The 17,222-nt window shown below is 43.5% G+C and overlaps 1 protein-coding gene across 22 annotated transcripts in view; it reads left to right on the top strand.

Moving 5' to 3' along the window:
* ATXN2 (ataxin 2) overlaps positions 1–17,222 on the top strand; it is a 1,802,199-nt gene that overhangs the window by 490,248 nt on the left and 1,294,729 nt on the right. For 11 of the 22 annotated variants that reach the window (XM_086943042.1, XM_086943043.1, XM_086943045.1 and 8 more), the window contains one exon: positions 10,914–11,111. The exons of the other annotated variants lie outside the window; for them this stretch is intronic. In XM_086943042.1, the coding sequence (XP_086799168.1) occupies positions 10,914–11,111 (198 nt within the window). The remainder of the gene's footprint in view (positions 1–10,913; positions 11,112–17,222) is intronic. 22 annotated transcript variants of the gene reach the window in all.

Below are 17,222 nucleotides of genomic sequence, written 5' to 3'. Positions count from 1 at the left end.
AGCAGTAGCCACATATTTGCAAAACAGACAACATCTATCTTTGTTCTTGGTTCCAGTAATTAAAGGAGGGCCTTAAAAGAGTAATACCACCCAGGGTACCTCCTGCACTGGTTTGGAATCTGAACATTTTGCTTACAACTCATGGGTCCACCCTTTGAGCCATTACCAACGGTCTTTTACAGTTTCTCTCAAGGAAAGTTTCCTTCCTCATTGCTATCACTTAATTGAGGAGAGTTGGTGAGCTACAAGCATTAACCTTAGAAGTACCCTTCTTTCGGCTTCATACAAATAGAGTAGTTCTTCACACCAACCCAAAATTCTTTCCCAAGGTGGGTACTTCTTTTCATATCAACCAATCAATTGAGTTACCTGTGTTCTTCCCTCACCCTGGTTCCGTAGCAGAAAGAGCTCTTCACACACTCGATGTCAGAAGAGCGTTATTGTGCAATATTGAAAGAACAAGATTTTCGTAAAACAAAATAAGTGTTTGTTGCATTTGCTACACCTCACAAAGGCAGTCCTATCTCTATATCTAGTATTTGGAGATGGATTGTGAAATGCATTCAAACTTGCTACGCTAAAGCTAAAAGAGCTTTATCTATACCTCCTAGAGCACATTCCACTCGTAGCATAGGAGCGTCCATGGCCTTCTTAGGTAACATCTCTATAGCTGGCATTTGAAAGGCAGCAACATGGTCCACACCACGCACATTTATTAAACACTATTGTGTGAATGTGTTAGCACGTCACCATGCCACTGTAGGGCAAGAAGTGCTAAAGACACTTTTTCAAACATCTACTATATCTACTGGTTAGCCACCGCTTTGGGAGAATACTGCTACATAGTCTATGCAAAACATGTGTATCTGCAGCACACATGCCTCGATTGGATTGTTTTCCCTGCAAGCATCTGTTCTTGGCATGTGGAGCTGTAGATTCATATGCACCCTTCCACCTCCCAAGGCACCTGTAGCTGTTGTAGTTTTCATTATTTACATTACATATGCATGGACCTCTGTACTACATTCACTTACTCTATTCTCACCCTCTTGCTGGAAAAAAACTAACAATAGAATCGAAGCCCATGCGCACTATCACCGAAAGGATGAGTCACCTTACCTTGTGATTGGGAAAGGCTTTGAAGAAAAAACAACTTGCAAAGATCTGGACCCAACTCTGGATGGCAGTAGTATGCAAAGGTAAGTAGCATCTTTCTTTCTTCCATATGCTTGTCTAGCTATTCGTTATTTCTATGGTTCAGGAAAGTTATAGTCCAAAAGCTTGTGGTTTGCTCAGGATTATGTTGGGTTGGGGTCCTGGATTAGAATCTGGTTGCATCCCTTGCGTCCGTTTGTACTTAACAACTACACTGTATCATCGCCATAAAGATCAGGGCTGTCTTAAACATGATTTGAAGACTACATCTGCAACAGGCTATTGTAGTGTTACATTGCAAAGTTTTCAGAAGCTGCATGCTCTTTTTTTTATTTTTTTTTACACTTTTCGTGATATTCATCAACTGTTGACTAGCAGGGTCTGTGAGCTGGATGCTTCCCACTGCTATCTGTACTGATTTACATGCCTTCATTTTAATCCATGCAAGACCTGCATAGCTATCCGACCGTTTGTGGCAATAAGTTAGTTATCATTGCACTAAATAAAAGCTGGACTTGTGATTAACAGCATTCATTTTATCAGTGGGTTCAAGGTAGCCTTACAAGATCAAAATAGACAACATATCACCTTCTCTAACCAGCATTATTATATTCTTTAGTTTTGGTGATCTTCCTTTATATTATGTGTATACACAACTAAAGTACATATACTTATGCTTTCTAGACCTGTCCCCTTAAGAGATGTGTATGATGGCTGCGTTTGCTATGCAGCACCTTTTACTAAGTTGTCGATTCTTTTTCTTAAGGCATTGTACAGTGTGACCAGTGGGCCTTAAGAGATCTGTTTGCTCCAATCATTGGTTGTTAACTTTCCTCCTTCCTTTCAACTATTTTATCTTCCTCAGAAATTTGCTAGCAGGTTCTGAATCTGAGGGCCTAGGGATCATAGTAGGATTATGTTTCCTACATGTAGAGACGTGCAAACTTGAAAAGTATTTGGACCTGGAACTTCACCAAATTGTTTACAAGCTTCATACGGTAGAAAACTTGCATAGTTTAAAAACAATGAGTTGGCTGCATTCAGCCTTTGTGGCACTGGAAAAAAGAACAAGCACATAGAACCAGGGGTACTCCAAATTAAGTTTGCGGTCAAGAGGTGGGAGTAGCTAATAGCAAAAAAGAGCACACGAACAGAACCTCTTACAATGACCTCAAAGAATTATACAGTTATGGCAGTTAAGTCAATTTTTTATATAAAGGATGCTTCTATTGACACACGTGACTTATCTCATATTAATTTTTTATTTATTCTTCATTGTACAAAAATATATATACTTTTTTTGATTTTTCTGCAGTTTTCATTTATATGACATACATAAATAATACATTTAAATGACAATTGGTATAATCTTGTTCAGGTATCTTATATTTCCTGAAATTGTTGCTCTAAATAGAACCCCATATCAGCAAGTATAAACATGTCAACACATATAAACATTCATTCTAACATACACACACATACTTTCTCACACATGAACAACAATGACAAAATATATAAAAGGTTTTTGTTGCAGGCTTTGTGTTGTAAAATAGTTGTTGTCCAATACAAGACTCCTCGTAGTATGGTATCAATCTATCAGAGATCACAAACAGTACATGTCAGATCGTGGTGCTCTATGTTTAAATTGTTTCCCACATCCAGTTTCTGTATTATTTCAATTTGTCGTTTCTGAGGGTCTTTGTATTCGTACAGCCTACGTACGTTTCGGTGATGTTATATTCGGAATCACCTTCTTCAGGGCCAATGTGGACTAAACAAATGTCAGCAATGATCATAACCTGTGGGGTTCTTAATATTTTAAGGCTGCAGAGTAGGAGACTTCTAACATTGGTATTCTCGAGGCGACTATTAATATCAGTTGGTAGTTGTTCTTAGTGTGGCCACAATCTTGTAAGGTACGATGACAAGTAGGTACGTGGTGACGCTTTGATCTAACACCAGTTTCTCAGAGTTATCCTATTTTGTCAGAGAAAGCAGGGCTCTCTGTATATACTTCAGTATTCTATTACTCTTTTTACGAGCTTTGCAGGGCCTCGAGGGGAGACATATATCCGCAATTTAGTTGTGATAGAGTCTCTGTCCCATCCTAACGCGGGGTGCCGAACGCCGTGTCTCTGCCACCGACGGTCGATTGTGGCCACACTAAGAACAACTACCAACTGATAATAATAGTCGCCTCGAGAATACCAATGTTAGAAGTCTCCTACTCTGCAGCCTTAAAATATTAATTTAGTCCACATTGGCCCTGAAGAAGGTGATTCCGAATATAACATCACCGAAACGTACGTAGGCTGTACGAATACAAAGACCCTCAGAAACGACAAATTGAAATATTACAGAAACTGGATGTGGGAAACAATTTAAACATAGAGCACCACGATCTGACATGTACTGTTTGTGATCTCTGATAGATTGATACCATACTACGAGGAGTCTTGTATTGGACAACAACTATTTTACAACACAAAGCCTGCAACAAAAACCTTTTATATATTTTGTCATTGTTGTTCATGTGTGAGAAAGTATGTGTGTGTATGTTAGAATGAATGTTTATATGTGTTGACATGTTTATACTTGCTGATATGGGGTTCTATTTAGAGCAACAATTTCAGGAAATATAAGATACCTGAACAAGATTATACCAATTGTCATTTAAATGTATTATTTATGTATGTCATATAAATGAAAACTGCAGAAAAATCAAAAAAAGTATATATATTTTTGTACAATGAAGAATAAATAAAAAATAATATGAGATAAGTCACATGTGTCAATAGAAGCATCCTTTATATAAAAAATTGACTTAACTGCCATAACTGTATAATTCTTTGAGGTCATTGTAAGAGGTTCTGTTCGTGTGCTCTTTTTTGCTACTGGAAAAAAACATACTGAATTAAAGGACCGGTCCGTGCCATGCTTCACATCTGCTAAAAGTATTCCAGCCAAACGAAAAACTGACCCAGTGCTGCCAACATGACTAACCAAAAATACCCTTCTTCCCTCTAGAATGTTCTGCCGTCAACCTCCACCTCCGAACTTCCCAAAAAATGTCCTGCTGCCGTCGTTCTCTCCCCTTATCGCCACCTTCAAGTCCTGACAAAACAATCTCCTCACCACTACCATGCACAGGGAACCTACTGCCTCTTCTCCCACTCCAACCCTCTAAGTCCCCCTGCTACCATTCTCTCACTTGTCCTTTTTAGGTCTCGCCTGCGTTGCAGCGCATGCGCTGCTCGCTGGCAAGAAATGTTGTGAGAGAGGGATTTCAGAAAAGGGCTTTAAGCCCCACCCCTCATTTCCATTGGCTGGTGTCACGTGGCCTGCCATTGGAAATTAGGGATTTTTGTGGACGCTCTTTCGCCGCCAATCTGACTTGGTCTCCTGCTTTGCTGCTGTCTCAAAGCACTTTCTTATTTTTATGGGGCCATGTGTTTCTAATTAGAAACACATGGCCCCATAAAGACAAGAGATCGGATCTGTGAAGGGTTAGCCCGGCTGTGTGATAAATGAGAAGAGGGGGGAAAGAGGGGAGGAGGCTGGAAGGGAGGCCCCTCTTATTACACTTACCGTCCTGAATTTACAACCATGCCAGTTGGTCACCCTAACCCACCTGTCATGCAGAGAACATTCCTGTTCCAATGCCGCAGAGCTACACACCCCCAGGTGGCAGGAAACAAACACATCCACCCTCACAGGAAGAAGAGCACCAAGGCCTGTCGCAGGCATCTCGGTGCCACCACAACAGCAGCACATCCAACTGCTGCCACAAAAACAAAGGATATCAAACACCCCTGGGCACCAAAGTCATTGAGCTATAGACACGGCAGTACCCAACAACACATGCCACTCCAAAGAGCACACCAGTGCGCAAACACACACCACTCACTAATGATTCATCACACCTACACCTTCTCATACATGCCGTCTTGTTTGGGAAACAATATTTCCCGTAGTGCACCTCTGTCCTCCAGACATGCAGTGAATGAATCCCTCAGACACGCACCCGCAGCGCGTGCACACAGCACCAGCGCCATCTTGTTGGGAACAGGTTGCTGCCTCAACAGCGCACCTCTCTCTTCATACAGTGAGGGAACACCTTATTTTTATGGTTTTTATTAAGTAATAAACTGAAATATCGCTCACTTAATCAGCACAGCTGGACCCTTGTATAGTCAACACAGAACTACAGCCAGCGACAGGGGCGTAACACAGGCCCCTGCAGCCCCTGCAGTGCGGGGGGGCCCCCACGCTCCAGGGGCCCCCTCGCTCTCAGCAGAGGAAGATGGCTGCAAGCAAGGCAGCAAGCCTAAATTAAACAGTGCGTGCACGCCACGGATGGTGACAGCCTCTGTTAAACATTAAATTACAGGGTCGTATTAATTCAGGCCCCTGCAGGATGGCCCCACGCTCCAGGGGCCCCCTCACGGGGCCCCCACCCTCCAGGGACCCCCTCACTCTCGGCAGAGGAAGACGACTGCAAGCTATCCAGGCATGTAAACTGTCAGTGTGCGCACCGGAAGGTGACGTGACGGCCTGTCTATTTAACCATGAATTATAGGGGCTGTTAACAAGGCCCCCCGCAGGGGGCCCCCTCGCTCCAGGGGCCCCCTCACTAGTCTCAGCAGAGGCAAGCAAGCCAATAAACAGTGTGCACCACCTCGGACGGTGACGTGCCTCGGCCTCTATTTTAAAAATTAATTATGGTGCTGTGCGCTGTGCACAGGCCCTACCGACCTTCCTGAGCTTTTTTCATTAAAATAGTTGGTGCGCACTGCGCAGTACGGCTCTCTTGTAGTTTTCATAATTAAATTGGTCCGTGGGCGTGGCGGCGCGCAGTTAGTCTGCGTGCCGCGGTCTTCAGGGTGGGGCAGGGCTGGTGACAAATGCGAGCCCATTTTGTCATGCGCATTGTAAAAGTGCGAGTGACTTTAGTACAGAGGGTGCGGCAGCCGTGATACCGTACTAGAAGAGTACTAGCCCCTGCCTGGCCCTGGCCCCAGTCGCCCTGTCTTCTGCCGCCTGCCCCATGCTCTCCTTCAAAGCTGCAGGCCAGCCATACCCAGGCCTAAGGTGAGCTGAGCGACGAGTATGTGTCTGTCGTGTCCTGATTAGGACCCGGTGGATGTAATGATAATTTATGAAGTATGCCGGCTGTGCATTCTCAGGGCGGCATTGGTAGTATAGGAGAGGCGCAGAAGGGAGATAGCGGGAACCGTTAAGGAAATATTCCTTAGCGCTGCCTGGCAGGGCTGGATGTCGATGAGATGGGTGGGCGGGGGTGGGGGCTGCGAGAGAACGAGTACCGATAGTAGTGCTGAGCGGGATCCTGAAAGCAGTAGAGTATATGGACCTGGGTTGGGCCAGGAAAGCTTCAATGTTCCCCCTCAAGTGCGTGCCAAAGAGATGAGAGGCCCCCAGCGTGGGGTGGATGGAGCCCCCAAAAGTCACCAGTTCCGCTTTCTGTCTCCCATCCTGCAGGTGGAAGAAATCACTAATAAGTGCTGGGGGAGAACTGTGGGTGCTCAGATAGCTGAGGGTTGCTGCCTAACCCCCAAAAGCCACTAGTCCCGCTGTCTGTTTCCAGTCTCCCAGTGCAGTATCCCATGCAACGTGAGGGGAAAAAAGCGCTACGCTTGTAAAGGGTAGGAGAACTGCAGCGGAAGCTTGCTGGCTCACGGCAGCTGGGGGTTGCAATCCCCCAAATGCCATCGGTCCTGCTGTCTGTGTACCACGTGCCTACCACGCTGATGCCACTGCTGGTGTGGCACTGGCACTGTTGCTGGCATCACCATTGCTCAGGGGCCCCCTCAGCAGAGCCAAGAGCTCCTGATAAAATCCAGAGCAGGGGCCTCAAATTTCGATACACCACTGCTAGAATCTGCATTGCCCCCGCTGCCAGAGATATCGTGCTACGCGTGCCTTCAACACAACCTTACAATGTTCAGCTCAAAACGTAAAAATCATAATCGCATAGTTCTCCAGCCAGAACGCGATTTAATAAAAAATATATGGAGGTCTTAGTTACAGTCAAACAAGGGTTAGTTAAAGCCACGGAGAACTTACTCAGCGCTCTGAGTGACAAGCAAGCTGCATTCACACCAGCAGGCCGCCGAGTAGCTGAGGGTGCTGAGCACCACAACATGCGCTTACAATGAAGCAAGAATACGCAGGGGCTACAGGAAGTGCTAAAAAAAACACACCCATTATATTCCCCAACTACAGCCAAGATGCACCCTGGGCTTCTTCCTGTCCTCTTAAATACGTGCCACTGCCGTGACTGCCACCTCGATCCTGCCGACAAACACGTTTTAAAATATATTTAAGAATGAAGTTTTCTATTTCTATATGCACAATCATGGTCCACGTTTGTTCACCGGTGACAGAATTGTTGACTGGCAATACATTTATAGTACTTAACACCTAGCAGAGCGCTGCCCACATGTACCTTACGTTTATTTTATATTTGAGGCTGATGGAGACGCCATTTTGCCCAGATCACACAATTATTGCTCAAGTTCAGATCCTTCAGCAGAGAAAGGTTTGAAAGGAGCGGAGGGTAAGTCCCTGTCTAGTGTGTGCAGTGGGTAGATAGATTTACCCCCACCTTCCTTTCTTAAACTCCAGCAGGGCACTGCATAAACATTGTACGATCAATAGCTCCTTATGTGATAAGGACATTAATTATTTGTTTGATTAATTAAAATCATTACAGTAGTTCAGAACATAATAAATAGACAATATCAAAAAGAGACCATAGTCTAAAAAACAGTTCAGTATAAAAAAGGATTAAAATACAATACACAGTAATTCTTATCAGATAGCTCACTCCAGAAAGGGGTGTAGTCAAAGGGAGTCTCTTGGAAGTGCAGTGTGCCTATTACTGAGCAGGTAAGTTGAGAAATAAGGACATAGTTGGGAAAGCTGTCTGGTTGTCTCTGGGAGTTGATCTGCCACTGCAGATCTATATGTTGACTTGGACCAGAGTTCAAATCCATCTCAATGCGCCTAATGCTATCAACATTAAAAGGATTACATTCTAAATAGTGCCGGGATGGGTCGGAAACCAGCAGTGGGCACTGTAGCCCACTTTATTTTACTGTGTGGCCTTTCTAAAAAAAAAATCACACTTTGTGTAATCTTAATCAAGATTTGGCCTCTTAAAAAATGTACCACACTGAATTATCTTATCATGCAAGTAGAGTGCACAGGTTGTTTTATTATGTTATCTCTGTTCACTGTGTAAACATTTTATACAGAGAACCATATCATTTTTTGATCTTCATTTCAGCCTTCTAAGAACGATTTTATTAAATTTTTTTCAGTTAGAACTCTATATCTTAATTGCAAGTTATTAATTTTGTTTTCATATAGTGCATGCTACAACTGATAAGTAACCCGAGAAAACCTGCTACTCCAGAACCCAATATTACAGTTAAAGTTAAATAATTAATGGATTAGTAATATGTGCTTTCTTTCTTTTTCTGGATTAAATGTGGTAAGTTTGTGTACGTTTGTAACGTTGTTGAGTGATTGTGTATTTAGAGGTGTTTTTCGTGAGGACAGAATGATGGAATTGGATTAGAAATGGGAAGTTGTTGTCTTTGGGAATAGTGGACAGGTGTGCATGTTCAGTCAATTGTCTAAAAATGTGGCTGAAGTTAGAGAAGGAGGTTTGGGAGTTAAAAGTAGTAAGAAAGGGATGAGTCAGAGAGAGGTGGGTTGGAACAGATGTTGAAGGGAATAGATCTTTTTTTTTTTAAAGAACTGAAATTAACTTGTACATCTGTAGAGACATACCCACACAGGGGCATAACAAAGGCCCCAGCAGCCCCCGTGGTGCGGCCCCAGGCGTACCCATAATAAAGAGGGCCCCATCAGCCCCTACTGATGTGAGTGTGAGGGGCCCCTTCAGCATAACTTGCAGGGGGGGCCCCTCACGTTTTGTTACGCCACTGGCCAGCGACCCCCTTCAATACATTCCAACACTCACACGAGCACCCTCTCACAGCCGACAGAATGTGGCAGTCAAACTACCCCGCACCCTCGTGCAAACAAAGCAGAACTAAAATACACTATAATCACTACACTGAGGAAACACAAAAAATACTGACTAAACATAGTGACACCAGACCAGCAGGATTCCTGGCGCTAGGAACTCCCTGACCATCAAAGGAGGCCACTCTGGATTATGAGATCACTGCGAGGCCAAGCAAGTGGCAGACAGTGCGACCCTTGCAGGTGACGTAATAGAAACTACAAGTACCAGCATGCAAAGCACAGTCGAAGGCTGGGTGAGCTATTCATAACCCAAATGGAAGAGACCATCTGGTATGTGAAGGAGCTGCAGAAGGCTCTGAGTGCCTGTGGCCTCCCCTTCTTTCAGTGGGCTGACCACCCTGGCTCTGCACCGCTTCATACACCACTCTTTGACCCCCCAGGTGCTCAAGGAGAGAACCATTGGCTCCAAAATTTAGCTTGCCACTTTTCATGCATTTGTATTCTGCTCAGTATTCCCCTATTACCAGTTAACCCCCTCTCCCCCTGCTCTCATACAAGGTTAGATACCTGCAGGGACAGACTACCGACTGTTTTTAAGAATCCAGCCCAAAGCGATTAATTCTCATCCTACTGAACTGCTTTTTTGTGTTACTTGACCGGTAAACTGATCTGTAGACAGAGTTAAGATTTCTAGTGGCACTTTTTTTGTGTCCGTGGCGTAGTTGTCACTATTTTTTTTAGTCCAGCTTATTATTGTCTTATGACCTGTTACAAATTCGGAAAGCCTTTAGTAACTAATGCCCATATAGAAATTTTAGCAGGTAAGTCATTTCCTTTCAAAATCTCTTCGGTTATTTGAGATTTTCTAGCACCCATGTATTGTGCACATCCCACTCAGAATTCTTCTTAATCTGCATGTACCCTTTTTGGCAATTTTCTAATACTATTATACTTGGGTCGTGTACTATTTCTACTACTCATTGTGGTTGTACCTTTGTTTGGGGTTAGACGTGAAACATACATAAGAGTGAAGAGAGATTTACTGCATAGTAACTTAACACACCTAAGCTCTCTTAACTGCCTTGGCTGTGTTTTCACCGTAGGTTTGTAGATGGACTGACATTGAATTTCAGAAATGAGATGGGTGGGTATGGCATACTTGGTTGAGAATAGCTACTTGAGTTTAGGGGAGTGGGCTGTAAAAGGTGGCGAATACTTTTGTTACTGGCTGCGCACTTTTAAAACGTAATCAAACTTTTTATTATTGTAAAAGAGTTATTCAACCTAGTGTACCAGAGTTACTTTCAAAATATACATTTTCCTTTTTAAAATGTATTAATTGATATATTTCGTCATTAGGTATTTTATTTAATATTAAGATTTTTTTCCAAGTATTTCGGAACTTAGTAGCATAGTTCTCTTATTTGGAAAACAAGTATGAAAAGACATTGTTAAACAATCTAACAGAATAAGGTATCCATCAGCTTTCTTAAGTAGGACTGTAGATCCTGTATGAACCCTTTGGAGGCTTGTTTAGATATAGCCTCTTATCATGTTGCTGTTTTTACTTCACAAAACTACGTTCGTTTTTCGGCATTAGAAAGTAAATCTTGAAACAAATACCTAAAATGGTTGAATGTATAGGAAATCATTTTTGTCATACTTTTTTCTGTTGACTTGTTTTCCCCATATTTTTCTTTAGTTTTTATACTTTTCCTTCATATCATTTGTTCTGTCAGGTGTTGCCTGGCCATCGCCTTGCCCATCTCCTTCCTCTCGCCCACCTTCTCGCTACCAGTCAGGCCCCACCTCTCTTCCACCTCGTGCAGCCACCCCTACAAGGCCGCCCTCGCGGCCATCAAGGCCCCCGTCTCACCCCTCTGCTCATGGTTCTTCAGTTCCTGTCTCTACTATGCCTAAACGCATGTCTTCAGAAGGTACAAACCATAATTAATTCATGTTTGTCTGTCTTTACTTAACTTTTTCTGACTTCATAGTTACACTATTGTTTCCTTTTCATTTCAGTAGCCTATTTATCTGTTTTGTTTTACTTGTAACATACTGTTTCGATTAACCTTTGTTGTGGCAAGTTTAATAAAAGCAGAGATTGAATGTTTTGAGCCTGTTTAGATTGTAGAAAAATAGTAGTTATGTGCAATGCCTAGTCAATTATTTTTTTTCTATAACAACGTACTCTCAGTTCTCATTACAAAATTACTTGGTACCAAGTAGTGCTAGCCTGCTGTCTCCAGACTTTCAGAACTTTGTTTTGACAGGAAAGAGTTGTTGCCTGTGAAACTCCTATTATATGTCTGGCATTAGCTAAGACTTTTTAATGTTATCAAAATAAATGTATAATATACTTACCTATAGGGGTTTTTGGTCATCACTATTCATTCAATCGCACACACAAAGTAGTCCCCTTAAATGACAGGAACCATATGGTAGTGTGTGTGCTTTTTTTATTTAAAGACCCATTTTACTTTTAGCAAATGTTTTTTTTCTTTAGATTGCTGGTCCAGCAGATTCTCATGGCAAAACAACCATTGGTCAACACCAGACTTATTGGCTTTGCAATACTTTTTTTTATTGTGGTCTGTAGACAGCATTAGAAGTTTAGCCCCCCTTGTGTAATAACGTATAAAAAAAAGTCATACATCTGCAGATAGAGCCTTTGGGCAGGATATATCTTCATCCTTTGTTTTTTGAGCTGCCGTTCATATTGTGCTTCCACCCATTAGAGTGTAAGGCATGGGGCCGTGAATCTGTCTTGTTCAGAGATTGGCATTCTTTCAGTGAGAACGTATGCATAAGGACCTGATCACATGCTCATCCGCTCAAAAAAGTGCATTTCAGACATCACACATTAGACTTTTTTTTTTAAAGGATTCTTGTGTGATTAGACTGTTTTCAAGTTACAGTAATTTAAAGCCAGTAGTACTGCCAATGCATTAAAACAGAAAGGGTGTCTAAACGTTGTTGTAACACAATTCTCATATGTTTTACCTCCTTCCTCACTAGCAGACAAAAAGCGCATCCACCTGAACTCACCTAAATTCTACCTTTCCCAATAAAATAACTAAGAACCTCAAGGCTCCATTTGGGCTCCAGTGTTAGCTAATATATACTGGAGCCCTTTAAGTGAACCTTTTTGCTTATCATGACGTCTTCACTTCAAAGATAACATGAAAAAGAAAGCAAAAATAGCACATAATCAAATCCGTCTCCTGCATAAAATGTGTTGCTCCTATTATCCATCACTCTCTACACAATTGTACAAACTTTCATTCTGAGAAACCACAGTTGAAGGGAAATTTAATCTCATTGCTTCCACTCTCCAAAACCTTCATTGCCTTCCACTGTCCGCATGCATGGGTTTAGTCCCTGCTCGTCTATAATGCCATCCACATCACAAAATGAGATGCCAATAGGGAAAGCACTCTTTCATAGGTATCTCCTACACTACTTGCAACACTAACCAACTGCTTCTGGCTAGTTTGCTTTTATTTATTTATTTTATATTGAATTTTTCGAACAGATTCACAGTATTCATACATGTCATCATACAATGCATTTTTCTACAAAGTAGTGGTCCTGTACATCCCCCTGATTAACTATAATTCATACATTTGTCATATGAGCATCCAGCATTGCCCAGGAGTCTCGCACAGGGAACAATGATATTTGCATCCTGAGGGTAAGCCTCTACAATACATGTTTATCCCGTAGTGCATTCAGCAGCTTTGGTTTGTGCGTGTGGTGGGCGAAGTGTGATATGGAGGCCTTCTTACGCCACTGTGTTTGCATCTGGCCTCTCGCTTCCCCCTGCATTTGACTGGTGTGTGGTGTGAATTTGAAGAGTAGCACTCTTCCCAAGGGAGCATTCATGCTGAGTGTGTTCCTAATTAGGACAGAAGAGGATCCCATATATCTTTAGGGCGAGATGACTGGTAATAATTCTGCATAGGTTGTCAGTTGATCCTTGCAATGTATAAGATCGTTCTGCCATTCCTTGAATTTAGGGGCCCGACCTCTTTCCCACCTGCAGGCCACTCTGCATTTTGCTAGGAGTCATCCCAGTGCAAGGAATTATCTGTGCGTGTGTGGCTGTTCCTCAGTGTAGCCTAAAAGTGTGATAATTGGGGATAGGGGGACCGTAGTGCTTATCATTTGAGCAAGGGAGGGCAGACGTCACTTCAGACCGCTGCTCGCCGGTCAGCAGAGCAAGTAACAGCAGGTAAGGCCGTCTCGTGTGGACCCCAACAGCGGTCCAACGCCAGGCCCCCCCTTCCGCAGGCACCGATGTCACTTGTTCATCTCCCTACTGCCAGTTTTAATCTCGGGGTTCCGCCATCTTGTCCAGACCTCTCTACTCCCAGCGGCTCAGCGTTTTATTGTCTGTCAGCGCTCGTGCCAGAGCCTTTTAAGTTAGATCGCTGCCACCATCTATTCCTCACAGATGTTTTAGAGCAGCTAGGGCTGAGCCCGAAGTAGGATTATGACCGATTTAGGCCCCGGACAGCTGGAGCCATCCGGAGATGTGGCCATCTTGTCTGCCTGCTCTCCAGCCCCCACCTGCTTCTTGCTAGTTTCTAAACCAGGAAAGAGAAGACCGAAAGTAATGTCTTATTATTCCTTCCTAATCTATGCTACTATGATCTGTGGAACAGTTGTCGCACCTAAAAGTTGTACCTTGTCTACTCCTCTCTAGAAAACTAGAAAAGACACAATTTTCAATTTCAAAATTCCTTTATTCGACTTTATCCAGTACAGTCATAAAAGTACGTAAAAATAACATATACATTCAAAACAGTATTAAAAAGACAGCTTATCAAAAGTGAGAAGTTACAAAGACATATTACTGGGGGGGGCATAATTCACTAGACAATTAACCTTCCATACTTTTTCTGAATTTCAAGGCTGTTTTAAAAAAATTACATAAAAACATGGTACTTTCACAGTGTAGCATTTGAAGATATAGTAATGCCGGCCTTATTTGTACAAAGTTTAGTTGTTTAAAAAGGGGTTTTAGGAACAGTTTTCGTGGTATCGTGTAGTAGGAGCATATGAATAAAACTGAGCCAGGTCTTGCGGAGACTTACTGTCGCAGCCGCAAGCTGGCAACACTTCTCCCCTGTGGGCCCCACTAGGCACAGCTAGCAACAAATGATACAGATCAAAGCGATATCTGGACATCAAAAAACGTTCATATCTGGAAATGGGCCAGGATAGATAGGGTTCAATTTGCACGCAGGATTTTATTAAGACATGCGTCCTCACACTACCTTTTTTAAGCTCAGACTCTTCCCTAGCTAGCTGCCGATTCAACATAAAGGTATCTTTCACATGAATTACATCTTGTTTGGATACTTGCTGTGGTGCTAGGAAGAGTTCCAGCCGACCCAGTTCATGAAGACAGTTTCTGATATATTTTAACCAAGGTATCTTGTATTTCCCTTCCCAAGTGAGTGCTTCAAGAAGGATGTTTTGGGTAAACGGTATATCATCATTCGTCCAGCAGTTTAACCAGCACAGCAAAGGGTTGACAGCTATTTTATCTTCTAGGTAGGACATACCAAGTTCTTCGTGGATGGAGAAATTAGCAGTGCCTTTAGGTAGACTTAGCACTTGTTTTAGGAAATTATTTTCGGTTGTTACGAGGTCACCCACCCAAAGACTCTATAACAGTCGTTCTCAATATCTCTTTCCAAACTAATATTTGCCCTTGGGGATCTTGAATGATACAGGTGAATCTTGGACATTTGTCAATCCTATAAATGTGTGCAACATTTTTAAGAACTATCCATCCATGTAAGCCATGCAATCCTACATTTTTTTTTTAATAGTTCATTTTATTAGAAAAAACAAGCAAGGCGACAACAAAGTACATGAAGTGCATAGACTGCGCAAAGGCGGAACATCATTATATAGACAATAGAATGATAAAACACATTGACGGGGGAGGAGGGGAGGATAAGAGGGAGTATCAAAGACCTTAAAGCAATCAAGAATTAATGCGGGTCAGGGGGAAAGCGGAACATCAAGGACAGGTGTCACAGGTGGTACACATATGTCACCTCTATACCAGTTCCAAGGACCCCATACTTTGTGCCACTTCCAGGGACAACCCCGAGCCTGGTATACAGTTTTTTCCCTGAACATGCACCAATCCATGTTTTCCATCCATACCTCAAGAGTAGGGGGCCTCTGGGATCCGCATAGCTGTGCAATATTACGTTTGGCAATCATAGCCCCTTGGGTCACCCATTGAGTTTGAGCCACATTATGGTCGGTGGGATCCCAAACATTTAGTAATCAGCGCCTGGCTTCTGGCAAGAGAGCCACACCCGTGATCTCCTGAATGACCTCGTGGACCTTCCTCCAATAAACAGCAACTTCCCTACACTCCCAGATGATGTGGAGAAACGTACCCAGCTATCCGCAACCCCGTTGGCACAGACTCTCTTCAGAAAAGCCCATTCGGACCAGATGGGGACCCATGACATATACCCTGTGTAATATTTTGAGTTGAACTAATCTGAGTCGTGCCGGAATCGCGACCTCCTTGGGAGAAGAGATCGTTGATTGCCCTATGGTTAATTAATTTTTGATACACCAGGGAGATGGTACTGTCAGGCATATGACCATCCAACACTCGGTCCTCCAGTGGGGTATATTCCGGTATCTCCTCCCCAACCAGGAAGACTGAAGTCAATGCATGACGAACCTGAGCACAACGTAAATACTCAGACCCACCCAATTCAAACTCAACCTGCAGGGCCGCAAACGACTTTACCTGTTCCTTGGCCCAGAGGTCTCCCACCCTGTTGATGCCAATAAGATCCCACTTGTCGAACCCCTTAGTGTTCCACAATTTACCAACCCTATCAGATCTGAAAAGCGGGGTCGCCAAGGTCAAGCGATCTTTCCAACCTAACGCAATAGTGGCATCCTGCCAGACCCGTCCGGCCGATTTAGAATATAGCGTCCTATAATAGTTGCCCCCGGGAAGTAACCACCTATCTATGGCGAAACCAGGGTTTAACTCGGGCCATACATACCATGGTTGATGGCCCCTAACTGCGATGCCAAATAGTACCTTTTAATGTCGGGAAGGGCAATACCCCCGTCGTACCACGGGAGTGTCAATTTGGCAATCGCAATGCGAGGACTGCCATCCGACAACAGTTTCCTCTGTAGACCCTCAACTATCTGAAAGTAACTAGCAGGAACTATGTCAAGCGTGTTCTGAAGGGCGTACAAAAAACAAGGAAGAGACATCATCTTAAAAAGGGCCGCTCGCCCAAGCAACGAAAGCGGAAGCTTCCGCCAGCCCGAAACATCTTGTTTAGGGAGAAGGTTTTGCTCATACCGAACCAGGGGGTCCATCGAAACATAAATACCAAGATATTTAAACCCCTCTTGGGCTATCTGAATGGGACAGTTACGCGGCAAAACCGGAGTATCACCGCAGAGGACTTAAAGATAGGATTTAGTCCAGTTGATAATCAGGCCCGTGTTTTTACCGAAGGAAGTCAAAACATCACACAAAACTATCAGAGTCTTCCTAGGGGAAGTCAAGTAAAGCAGGATGTCATCCGCATATAGGGAGATTTGATCTTTGTACTCCGGAGACCAGTAAATACCCTTCATGGAGGGTTCCCGACGGATCCATGCAGCGAGGGGCTCCAGGGCCAATGCGAACAAAAGGGGAGAGAGCGGGCAACCCTGACGGGTACCCCGCCCGAGACAAAACTGAGTCGAAACGCAACCGTTAACCACAATCTGAGCGAGGGGATCCACATAAAGAAGTCGCACCCAACCAATAAAATCTGACCCAAAACCAAATTTAGCCAGCACTGCCCACAAATACGGCCATTCCACAGTATCGAACGCCATAGTGGCGTCCAAAGACGCCAAAATGGCCGGTTCACGCAACGTCGCAGCCCTCACGAGAACCCCGTGCAGACGCCGAAGGTTCAACGCTGTGTTTCTATGCGGAATAAAACCAGACTGATCCGGATGAATTAGGGCACTAATGGTTTTGA

This window comes from Lissotriton vulgaris, chromosome 11 (genome assembly GCF_964263255.1).
Source record: "Lissotriton vulgaris chromosome 11, aLisVul1.2, whole genome shotgun sequence".
Lineage (NCBI taxonomy): Eukaryota > Metazoa > Chordata > Amphibia > Caudata > Salamandridae > Lissotriton > Lissotriton vulgaris.
The sequence above is the reverse complement of the archived record's forward strand: the minus strand, read 5'-3'. Positions and strand labels throughout refer to the sequence as shown.